At 34.7% G+C, this 12,454-nt stretch overlaps 1 protein-coding gene across 1 annotated transcript; it reads left to right on the top strand.

Annotated features, from left to right (window-relative positions):
• Positions 1-11,418: 11,418 nt before the first annotated feature.
• LOC120145010 lies at positions 11,419-12,454 on the top strand. Its single transcript, XM_039158925.1, has 2 exons — positions 11,419-11,790; positions 11,916-12,454. The coding sequence occupies exons 1-2, from the start codon at positions 11,530-11,532 to the stop codon at positions 12,429-12,431; spliced, it is 777 nt and encodes a 258-aa protein (XP_039014856.1). The 5' UTR covers positions 11,419-11,529; the 3' UTR covers positions 12,432-12,454.

Genomic DNA, 12,454 nt, shown 5'->3' with positions numbered 1-12,454 from the left:
TTAAAATACCCAAACCGAAGCACCCTCAAAACACCCGGCCACCACTAGCGGCCGTATATCGGCTTTTCTCCGCCGGTCCGGATGCCGTCAATAACGACCAGGAAGCCTAAAAGACAACCAAAATGAACCTACGAACTCTCCCACTCTCATTCTAACTCCGACCGCTCCTCTTCCCGACTCCGGCTAGACCAAGTTCGACTAAGGTAAACGACTCCTAGCTTCTTATATTTTGGTTTTTGCATCGAAATTTAAAAAAAAGGATGAATGAAAATCGATACATTCAAATACTTGGTACTGCTTTTTATTATTTTTGTTTCTATTTGAAAACTGGGGAAGAGATTGTACTCATTTCTTGTTACTCTATTGCTTCATTTTTTAGAAATGCGAGAGATGGGATTAGGATGGGCATTGATTGGGTGGATCGGGTTTTTGGTCCACCTAATAGGAGAATAAGAGAGCTTTTACCCGATATCTGACCCGATTTGAATATATGACATAGAAATTCGAAATAATAAAAAATTATTTTTATTCAATAAAAATATTGATTTAATTGAAAAAAAATTATATATAAACCTATATTATTGTAATTATCTTTAATTATATATTTTTTTCGGGTAGGACCGGGCGTATTTTTTTCACTCTAAATTCGATCCGATTCGAACATTACATTAAAAAAATTCGATCCGATCTGAACTTAAATTTTTTAGAAAAATCGATCTGATCGAATCTGGTCGGATCGAAATCCGTCGGATTTGATCGGGTCGGGTTTAAATGCCATCGCTAGATGAGATGAGATACACAGAAAGTGGAAAAGCGCCCTTCGTTTTACCTCTGTTCATTCGGGTTTTATATTAACCCTTCTTACATATCCAAAACAAGTAAAAAAAATCCCTCTATTTGTTGTCTTTCTTTTATACATATGGATGCTGGTGAGGATAAAGGAGCTCGGTTGGCAGCTTGTTGGAGATGTAAGGAGGGACCACTGTTGTGCTGGAAATCAAATCTGGGACCAATGAAGTGTGCAGCCTCTCATGTGGGGAGCTCAAGTATTACTGGCGGCTACTGCTCTTGTCCAGCTAGGGTTAAGGATTCTCTCCAGTCGGTTTAGGTTATGGGATTTGATTGGGCTAATGTGTTTTTTGGTCATTTATTTGGGTTTGTGCCATAATAAATGGTATTGATCCATGATTAGGTACTTTAACCATGGACACTTAATATTTATTTTGGATTTGGAATAATATTTTTGTATTTGGTTTTTAATGAGAAGGTTAAAAAATTGAGCTCTAAATTCTAAAATGAGCATCAAATGTGTGAAATTTTAAAAGGTCCTCGAACTAATTTTCCATCCATGTCACCGAGACCACTTGGTCAATTCGATGTCCATGCATGAACTTCTTTAATTAGTCTTCGATCATTTTCAATCAAGCTTAAATTGTTTGGACAAAATTAAGGTATTACACTTAGATATGTTTGGCTATTCATTAAACACGCCAAAAAATTCACAATTAATCGACTCATATCTATAGTAAATAGAGAGACTTTACAAAATTTCTTAGGGAATTATTCAAATTTTACCGTGTTTGTGATTTTTAGTTAGAAGCCCATAGTTCTAGGCATCCATAAGTTAGAGAATAACGGAGAAGAATATTTTTAGTTAGGGAATTATTCAAATTTTATCGTGATTGTGGTGTTCCGTTGATGAAAATATTTTAGAAATCTCAAGTTAGAAATCTCACTGTTGATAATATTGACTGTAAAATCACAACGTTAGCACTGATTGGAAAATAAATAAATAATTCGAATCAACTGAAACAATGTGTGGTAAAAAACCACTGCTTTAGAAACGAATTTGCCCTGATGTGTGTAACCGCTCTAATAGGTGTATCGTCCCCTGAGGTTAGCACAGTCGCTCTAAATTTCGTACACCCGGAATCGAAGTGGACTGTTGGTGGTACTACTTCTCTGATCGTCGGAAAGACTCAAAAGCTTAGAAAGCTTTGAGAGAGTTGAGAGTTGTTAGAGTGAATTGTGGATGAGTTGAGAGTGAAATGATCTCTCTATTTATAGGGTGTGTATAGGGTATTCTAGAAATTTAAACCTTTGTAACTCTTGATATTAATCATATGAAACTGTTGAAATAACACAATGAACTTAGCCCTCAGCACGTCCAGATTCATTCTGTAAAATCCAACCCATTTGTAACTCCATAAATAAATTTCTATAATTCTTATAACTGACCCATTAATAGCTTATTCCTTATCTTGAACAAGGTTGTGAAATAGTCCATATTCATCTAAACATTTCAGAAATTAATACATATAGTCATTTAATCAGTTGTTACCTTCTAAAATTATGTTCTTTCACAATCATTTCTTTTATTCTATGAAAAATTCTTACAAATTTTCTCTAAAAATATATAATTCGTGTGGACATGTCGAAGACACGTATTGCCATGAGCCACAAACCTCGACCTCGACCACGATAATGACCACGAGCCGCAACGGACGAACAGACTGATGACGGTGGCGGTGCATGAGAAGCCCCCTTGTTCTCTATCACTCAACAAGGGAGTGGGAAATGTAAACCTTAAATATACAATACCAATGTATTTGCTCACTCAATGTGAGATTGAGCATTACCAACATTCCCCAACTAATATGAAAGAATTCTTCTGAAACTAAAAAACAATTTTTTCAGAAGAGCAATAACGAGATTAGTTGCTTAAGCACTAGTGAACGTATCTTGAACTAGTACATAGTGATGATGAGCAATCCTTCTTTTAGATAAGTGAAACCAGTCTTGAACTTTCTAAGATAGGGGTAAACTCATAACACACAATTAACCCCTTTATCTACATGAGTCCTCGATGTGTAAGCTATATATATATATATACAAAAGTATATATTTGGCCATCTTACCTCAGGATTCTAGTAAGTGTGCTAGAAAATCGACCCAACATTTTTCATAGAATGTGGCTAACCCTTCTCACTTACGTAGGTTATTTCATCATGTTTATTTCGTTATAAACCATTCTTAGAGGGTTATGAAATAATTAAGAGCTTGTACAATATCTCAACCTCACAGAGGTTATGGTGACTTTCTACAAGATCATTATAAATGAACCACCCAAACTCTGGGATAAAAAGTCATTAAGAATAAATATTCAACCTATTTAGTCAGTGAATTCAATATGTCCTTCTCACTAGGACCATCCAAACTTTGGATTCATTAAGAGTTTTTCATAAAACTCAACATTTTTCTAGTAGTAAGTTCATCTTGTCCTTCTCAATTAGGACTACCCACTCAACTCTGGGTTATGAACTTATTAAGAATATATATTCATCCAAAATCGGTAAATTCATCAAGTCTCTCACTAAGACCACCCAAAACCTGGTGTATGAATTTATTAAGAGCAATTAAGCTCAACTTGGGCATGTACACTATTCGTCATAGGATAGGCAGGGAGAAATATATGCTATGAGTCTTTTCATTGTTTCATTTGACCACTTTGAACTTAGATAACTAAGTTGGGTATCCACCCATTTGACCACTTTGAACTTAGATAACTAAGTTGGGTATCCACCATGAAATCCTCAACTAATATGCTTTAAACAATCCCCCTCGACGAATCTAGGACCAGCTTTCCCAACCCTTTGGTAAACAGATTTGCTAGGTTCCTTTCCGACTTCACATACTCTAAGGAGAGTATTTCCTTCCTAATCAAGTGTCTATTAGATTTATGCCTAGTGCGAATGGGTCTTTTTGCCACACATATCGCAGCTTGTGAATCACATAGTAAGAAAATATGAGGTGTCAGTCTTCCCTATAATGGAATTTTTACTAACAAATTTCTAAGCCACTCAGCTTATTGCCCATCTAGATCAAGAGCTATAAACTCTGACTCCATGGTAGAACGAGTGATACAAGTCTGCTTTGCAAATTTTCACGAGATTGTTGCTTCGCCCAAATAAAATGTACCCACTCGTAGAGCTTACCTCATTATTGTCAGAAACCTAGTTGGTGTCACAATATCCTTCCAGTATTGTAGGATAGCCAACTAACTCAAGTTTTCAATCTATTGTACCCTTAAAATACTTGAGTAAGCGTCTAAGAGAAAATCAGTGCTCACCACTCAAATTATGGGTATATCTACTAAATCTTCTCACATTATATGTAATATCAGGCCGATATAGTTTATTAAGAATATTAGGCTCCCGATCACTTTAGCATATTCAGTTTGAGAAACGTTACTTCATTTATTCTTAAAGAGATATATGCTAGGTTATAAGGAGTTCGAACAGGGAGGACGTCAAAACTGTCGAATTTCTTTAACCCTTTTTCAATATAATGTGCTTGACTCAAAGAAAATCGCTTTTCAGTTTTGGTAACTTTGACTCCTAAGATTACATTGACTTCTCTCAAATTAGCCATCTCAAACTTAGTGGACAAGAAATATTTTGTTTTGTTAATGGACTCAATGTTATTACTGAAAATCAACATGTTATTAACATATAAACTTATAATGACGCAATCAGCACCAAACATCCTTGAATACACACATATATCTGAATCATTCATAACAAAACCAAAACTAAGAATAGTTCTATGAAAATTCTCATACCACTACTTAGGAGCTTGCTTAAGGTCATAAAGCGACTTTTTAAGTCTACATACTTTGCTTTCCATGCAAGTCATCTCGAAACCAAGAGGTTGCTCCATATAGATCTCATCATCTAAGTCTCCGTTCAGAAATGCAGTATTTATATACATATGATGTACTTGCAACTTGTTGATGGAGGCTAAAGTAAATAATTCTCAGATCGTTGAGATTTTTGTTACGAGAGAGTAGGTATCGAAGAAGTCTATACCGAATTTTTGAGTGAACCCTTTGACAACTAGCCTTGCCTTGTACCTTTGAATAGAACCATATGGCCTTAGTTACTTCTGAAAGATCCATTTGTTGTTGATAGTTCTAAATCCTCTGGGAAAGTCAACCAATTCCCAAGTATGATTAGACATTATCGATTCTAGTTCATCATTAATAGCTCTTTTCCATAAACTAGCATCGATGGATCGTATAGCTTTCTCATAAGTCTTAGGATCCTCATCTAATAGAAATATTTGAGCTATAGGATTAGAAAGAGAGTCTAAATCATTTATCTCAGAAATAAAGGAAGTTATGAAATCTGATCCAAAAGTAGTTTTAGTTCTTTGTCTTTTACTTCTTCTAGGTTTAAATTCAATTTCTTGAGTATACCTAGTAGGTAAACTAGAAGAACTGAATGTATTGTTTTCTATTTGTTTTTTCATTCAGGTTAGGTTTTTTAAGGGAAAAGAATTTTTTGAAGAAAACGACATCAATCAACTTACAAATAGAATAGTCATGTAGAAGCATGGATATGTATGCGGCGTTGTTTATAGCATACCTTATGAACATTGCATCAATAATTTTAGGTCCGATGGTGGACTTCTTAAAGTCTGACAATCCCACTCTAGCTAGACACCCTCACACTTTTAGGTATTGTAGATTTGGAGTGTATCATTTTCATAACTTTTATGGAGTAGAATCTAATTTCTTATGAGGTACTCGGTTCAAGATATGATTTTTCGATAGAATAATATCCCCCATATGTTATCAGATAACCCATAACTTATCAATAATGAGTTCATAATCTTTTTTAAATTTCTATTTTTCCTTTCAGCTATACCTTTTTTTGGGGAAAATAAGGGGTTGATGTTTCATGAATTTTGTCATTCTTCTCACACACCTCTTTTAAGAAATTTGATTCATATTCACCACCTCTATCAAATCTAAGTCGTTTGATTCTTCTATCTAATTGATTCTAAACTTCTTCTTATAAATAAGAAAAAAGTTTTCAGCCTCGTCTTTAATTCTAAGGAGATAATCCTTTGTGTATCTCGAGTAATCATCTACAAATGTTATATAGTAGTGTTTTCCTCCATTACTTTTAGTGTTTCTAAAGCCAACTAGATCAGTATGAATGAGTTTTAACAATACAATATTTCTCTTAGAAACAATTTTAAAGTGAGGTTTAGCATTCTTGGCTTCTATACAAATTTCACATTTGTTAAAGTTAATCATGTCTAGTTTAGGGAGAACATTCATTTTCATCAATTTATTTAAAGCTTGAATGTTAATGTGTCCTAATCTAGAATGCCACATATAAACAAATTCAATAATATAAGAAGAAGTGGTATTTTATTCTCATTAAGTTGAGTTTCTATGACAAATAAACCCCCATTTAGAAAATATTTCCTTATATAATCATCGAGAAAGTACAAGTTTATCTGCCTCAAAAACTAACTTAATGCTTGCCTTGTTCAGAAGGCCTCCACTTATTAAATTTCTACGCAAGGTAGGAACATACAAAACATTATTTAAGGCTAAAGTTTTATCGAAAGCCAATTTGAGTAAAACCTTGCCTTTGTCTAGCACTTCAGAACTGCTGGAGTTCCTCATGTACACTCGTTCCTATCCTCGAACTTGGTGAAAAAATATGTCCTTGCACAAAAGTGTTTGGTAGCGCCAGTATCAACCAACCATTCATAACTATTCTCCACCAGGTTGACTTCGGAAACCACCACAACAATGATGTCATCATCATTCTCTGTAACATGCATATGTGGCTTGTTTTCTTTCTGGCGGTCTGAGCAGTGTTGGCATTGATAAGCTTTGTGACCGGGTAGACCACAAATATAACACTTGAACATCTTTACATCAGCTATGGCATTTCCTTTTTTTTAAAAAATTTGTGCCCTTAAGAGATTTCATCTTTTAGTTCAGATTTCCTCGTTTGATGGCCTTTTTAAACTTAGGCCCTAATGCACCACCAAATTCAACTAAATTAGATTTAAAAACATGTGACTAAAGGAAAGGAACTCGTAACTTTATCCTTTAGGTGGTTGGCCTCCTCGATTTTCATGTGGCCCATCAGTTCCTCAAGTGAAATATCTCTCTTCTTATGCTTGAGAGAATGGAGAAACTCAGACCATGACATGGGCAGCTTTTCAATGAGGACATTAGCTTGGAGGAGTACTTCACACAATTGCATTCCTTCAGTAATGATGTTGACCACCAGATTCTCGTAGTCATGTACTTGATCCATTATGGGCTTATCGTTCGTCATTTGGAATTTGAGCCATTCTCCCACAATGTATTTCTTTATGCTAGCATCGTCAGCACCGTACTTCTTCTCTAGAGTATCCTAGATCGCCTTGTCACTTCTTTCTCTAATAAACATACCAAATTTTTTAGCCATATGTGACTGAGAAGATGTCCTAGTACTTTCTTATTGTCCTTCTCGTATTTCTCGGTAGTAGCAAAGGTCGTAGCAGCAACGACTAAGACGACATCAGACTAGAATGCATTGGTATTATCTCCGGTAACTGAGTTGGTCGGTAGAATGGTAGGTGGTGGCTTGAGCAAAATGTAATCCAGGTCAAGCTGCTTGAAGAATATTAGTATCCGCTGGGACCACCTCCAGTAATTCTCTCCATCGAGTGCTTTGAGCTTGGAAAGATCGGGAATCAACTTGCTTAAAGGCAATGCCATATTTGCAGTATATGAATTGTTTCTATATTGTTGGTAATATTGACTGTAAAATCACACCGTTAGCACTGACTGGAAAATAAATAAATAAATAATTCGAATCAACCAAAATCGTAGAAACGAATTTGCCCGATGTGTATAACCGCTTCAATAGTTGTATCGTCCCCTGAGGTTAGCACGGTTGCTCCAAATTCTGTACACCTAAAACCGGAGTGGATTGTTGATGGTACTGCTCCTCTAATCGTCAAAAAGACTCAGAAGCTTAGAAAGCTTTGAGAGAGTTGAGAAATATTAGAGTGAATTGTGAATGAGTTGAGAGTGAAATGAGTTTTCTATTTATAGGATGTGCCCAGGGTAAAAACTTCCAAGAAAAATTAGAATTAAAATTCTGATTTAATTCCAAAAACTTAAACCTTTGTAACTCCTGATATTTATCATATGAAACTGCTGAAATAACACAATGAACCTGCCCTCAACACGTCCAGATTCATTTTGTAAAATCCAACCCATTTGTAACTCTAAAAATAAATTTATGTAACTCTTGTAACCGGACCCATTAACATCTTGTTCCTTATCTTGAACAAGGCTGTGAAATAGTCCAATTTCATCCAAAACGTTTCTCTGCTTAATATTAAAAACTGACCATTTGAATTATTATTTCAAAAATCAATTCATACAGTTATTTAATCAATTGTTACCTTATAAAATTATAGAATTCAAACAAACCTCTTATACACCCCATAAATATCAGAAGAAATGTTCCTTCATAATCATTTCTTTTGTTCTGTGAAAATTCCTTACAAATTTTCTCTAAAAAGATAGAATCCGTGCGGACGTGTTGAAGACACGTATTGTCACGAGCCACGACCTCAACTTGACCTCGACCATGAGCATGAGCACAAACACGAGCACAAGCACGAGCACGAGCCGAGATGATATGGACAGACGGTGGTGGCGATGGTGCATGAGAAACCCCCTTGTTCTCTATCACTCAACAAGGGAGTGTAGAATGTAAACCTTAAATATCCAATTCTAATGTATTTACTCAATGTGGGATTGAGCATTACTAACACTCATGTGGTTGTGAATGGTTTTCAGTGTGTAATATTTCGTTCGTTATATGTCATTTTGTGTGTTTAGGGTCTATGTGTTCACTTTGAGGACCTTGTAGAGTTTATATACAATGACCAGATTTTTAAGAATTTTGACAGAACAGGTGCATAGAGGATAAGAGAGAAATAATTATGTTGTTTGACTTGGATTAGACTGAATCTAAATCTTGTATTTAGAGAGTGACTTGAATTTATGAGGTTTTTTGAATTAATCACATGTATCTGATCTATTGACCGATTAATCTAGATCTGGTTTTGCATAGGTCCATTATAAGGGCAACCTTCCCAACCTAGTTTGGTCCATACACAAACATCAGAATTCGAACACCTGATTTTACTTAAGGAGTCTAATACCTCATCCCACTAGACCAATCAATTGTTAAATTTATGAGCTTTTAAAAGTTAAATAAAAATTAGTATCTACATAATATTTTCTATTAAATAAACAAATGGATCAAAATTTAATCTGAATTTTAAAAACCATAGTCAACAACCTCCTACAAGAAGTGAACAAACTCACACATGTATAAGTTTACTTCTAATCGATGTCTTCTTGTATCCCGAAGCAATTAATGTGACTATTTACGTGCGTGCTTTCCCATTTTGTTGGGTAAATGTCGCCTTCGGTTTTATAAAATTTTATTCACTGAATTCAATATATATATATATATAATATTTGGTCATTTTCTTTTTATTTTGATTAAGATGTGGTCACTGGAAGTTAACGACCGCTAAACCTTTAACGATTTGTTGAAGTGTTCCGTAAATATATAAAATTAAAATTACATTATTTCCACGTAAATAATATGTGGATTAAGTTTTGGTCACATTCCTTTCATATTTGTACACTTTTCCTCCCCAAATTCAAAAATCATAAATTTTTGTCACTTACGTTATTGTTGTATTAAGTTTTGGTCAAATGAACGTTGAATGTCGTTAGCTTGATGATGTGACCTGTTAGTAAAATAGTTTAATTTTTATTGTAACCCCTAAAATTTAGAAAAAATACTGATTATGGGTATTTTTGTAAATTCAAATTAGTTTAGGGATAATATTAGGTTTTGTTTTAGGGTTGTAAGAAAAAGTATAAAAAAAGTAATGAATATAGTGAAAAATGCAAAGAATTCGCCATTAAAACTCTGAAAGATTAACTACCACGATGACACCACTGCCTCGAGCCAAAAAAGCAGAGCTTCTTCAATGGCGGCGTTATTGACGACACAATACTAGGTTTCCATCTCTACATGTTGTTAACCAACGAAATCCCCGTGACACGAAAGGTCTTCCATAACGTTTCATCGTATTTGAAAGTCATCAACCTCCATGACATTTAGGAAGATTAAATTGATGTTCACTTAGTATTGGAGCTTCGCTCTAATGGTAAGTTGTTCGATTGGTTCATTGCGAAAATGAGGTACTCGGGGGTCGACGCGATAGCGGTAGGGCAACAGATCTAAGCCGCAAGGGTTAACAGTGATTTATAAGTCGAACACTTTATATAGGGATCTAGAATAAAAAATTGCTTGTTCTTGAGCAATAACAAAGATTCGGCGTTGAAGATAATGGATTTTGTATTGAGTCCAGTGGGTGAATTAATAGATCTAGTTATTGGGGTGTTTGGATCCATTGATTATGTTTCACCATATGCGTTTTTTCAAGGGAAAATCACTACGAAGAGTGATATATGGTTATTGGGTTATTTGGATTCATTGATTTGTCTTCTTGTTCCTTGTTGGATTTGGCATTATGCAATCTCAATATTTGGAAATTAAATTTTAGTTTGTATAATTAAGATTACCCAGCTTCATTTTATCTCTAGATGTGTACCCTCTCATTTTTCTCTGAACTTATAGTATTATTATTTGTTATCAGAAGTTGAAAAGCTTGCATTATTCTTGAAATGCAACGTGAGTCATTGAAAGAAGGAAAATAGAGCAATTGAGCAAAAATGTGTGAAGAAGAAGCAGGGAGAATATGAACAACAATGAGGTTGAGAAGAAAACCTATTAAAATATATAAATTGAAATGTTGTCCCTAAACTAATTTGAATTTAAAAAAGACTCATAATCATTATTTTGTCTAAAGTGTAAGGATTAAAATAAAAATTAAACCATTTTACTAACAATCATCAAACTAACGCCATTCACCATCTAAGTGACCAAAACTTAATAAAACGATAACATAATTGACTAAATCTTATTAAAACATTAACATAAGTGACCAAAACTTATATTTTTTGAATTTGGTGAGCAAAAGTGTACAAATATGAAAGGAAAGTAACCAATACTTAATTCATGTTTTATCTATGTGGAAATGATGTAACTTTAATTTTATATATTTATCGTATCACGTTAGCAAACCATTAAAGGATTAACGGTCGTTAACCTTCAGTGATCATATCTTAATTAAAACGAAATGAAGGTGACAAACTACTATGTTTTTTAATTCAATAAAAAAAATTATAAAACCAAAACAAATGTGATCAATTTTGTACTTTACCCTATTTTTTCGAATTCCTATCCATTTCTCACTCTTCCTCTTACCATAAATAAATATGCAAAACAATAAATTACACAATTAATTATGAAAAAAGTAATCAATGGGTTAATTTATTTCTTGTTGAATTGAAATTTAATTAATTTTTCATTAATAACTCTAGTTATGAGCTTTCATTTTTTTTCCGGTTTTGATATTTACAAAGTAAGTGTAATATTTGCTTTCAACACTTATAAATGGCTCATACATCTCTATAGTGTTTGTTATATAAAAAAGGGAAAAGAAAAAGAGAGGGAGAAAAAAAAACCATTTCGACACTCACTTCCTCTTTGTAAAGAAACCTCTCTGGCTATGGCTGCCGATGTTAGCTATTTACATAGAGTTTTAAGCCGGTACAAGGATGATCGAATGGCGGGGAATGAATCCGGTGGAGCAAAACCAACGGCTTTGATCACTAGGGATTTGCTTGGAGTCGGAGGCCGCGATGGTGGCGCCGGTGATGGTGGTACAGGCGGTGGCTCCGACTTGATCATTATGAAAAATGATCAATTAGAAGAACTTAACCTTGATGTTCAAGTCCCTAACGGATGGGAAAAGCGCCTAGACTTGAAGGTATGTTGATAATTCTCATCTATGAATAAATGAATTATTTTCCTTGTTTTCTCCTTTAGTTTTTTTTATTCATTTTTGCTCTATAAAGTATGATTCATTAGTTTATTTTTTATCAATGGTTGCAGTCTGGTAAGGTGTACTTGCAAAGCTGCAATTCATCAAATTCTTCACAATCAACAGATGGAACCAACCACCAAATCAATCAAACAGTGCCAAAGCTTCAAGATTTGAACTTCCCACCTTCTAAACCTTTTATAAACCTTTTCGACGAGACTAACCTAGAACTGAAACTAGTCTCATCCTCCTCCACCACTTATCAGAGCGTGTGCACACTCGACAAAGTAAAATTCGCGCTCGAAAGGGTAGAGAAACAGCCGATCAAAAAGCGATCACCATCTTCCTCGTCATCGTGGAAGCCATCCTTGTTGTCGCCTTTGTATTCTTCGTCTCCGATCAAAGGTTCACGAGATGCCGGTGGGGATCAAGAGAGGTTGCTTGCCTCGCCGGTTGTGGCCGGTTGCCCCGGATGCTTATCGTATGTCATGATAGTGAAGCATAAGCCTAGATGTCCTAGGTGCAACACCCTTGTTCAATTGCCGTTTTCTAAGAAGCCTCGCATTGATCTCAATATATCAATTTGAGGGGAAAATTTCAAGTTATTCTA

This window comes from Hibiscus syriacus, unplaced genomic scaffold, assembly GCF_006381635.1.
Source record: "Hibiscus syriacus cultivar Baekdansim isolate YM2019G1 unplaced genomic scaffold, ASM638163v2 tig00110893_pilon, whole genome shotgun sequence".
Classification (NCBI taxonomy): Eukaryota; Viridiplantae; Streptophyta; class Magnoliopsida; order Malvales; family Malvaceae; genus Hibiscus; species Hibiscus syriacus.
The sequence above is the reverse complement of the archived record's forward strand: the minus strand, read 5'-3'. Positions and strand labels throughout refer to the sequence as shown.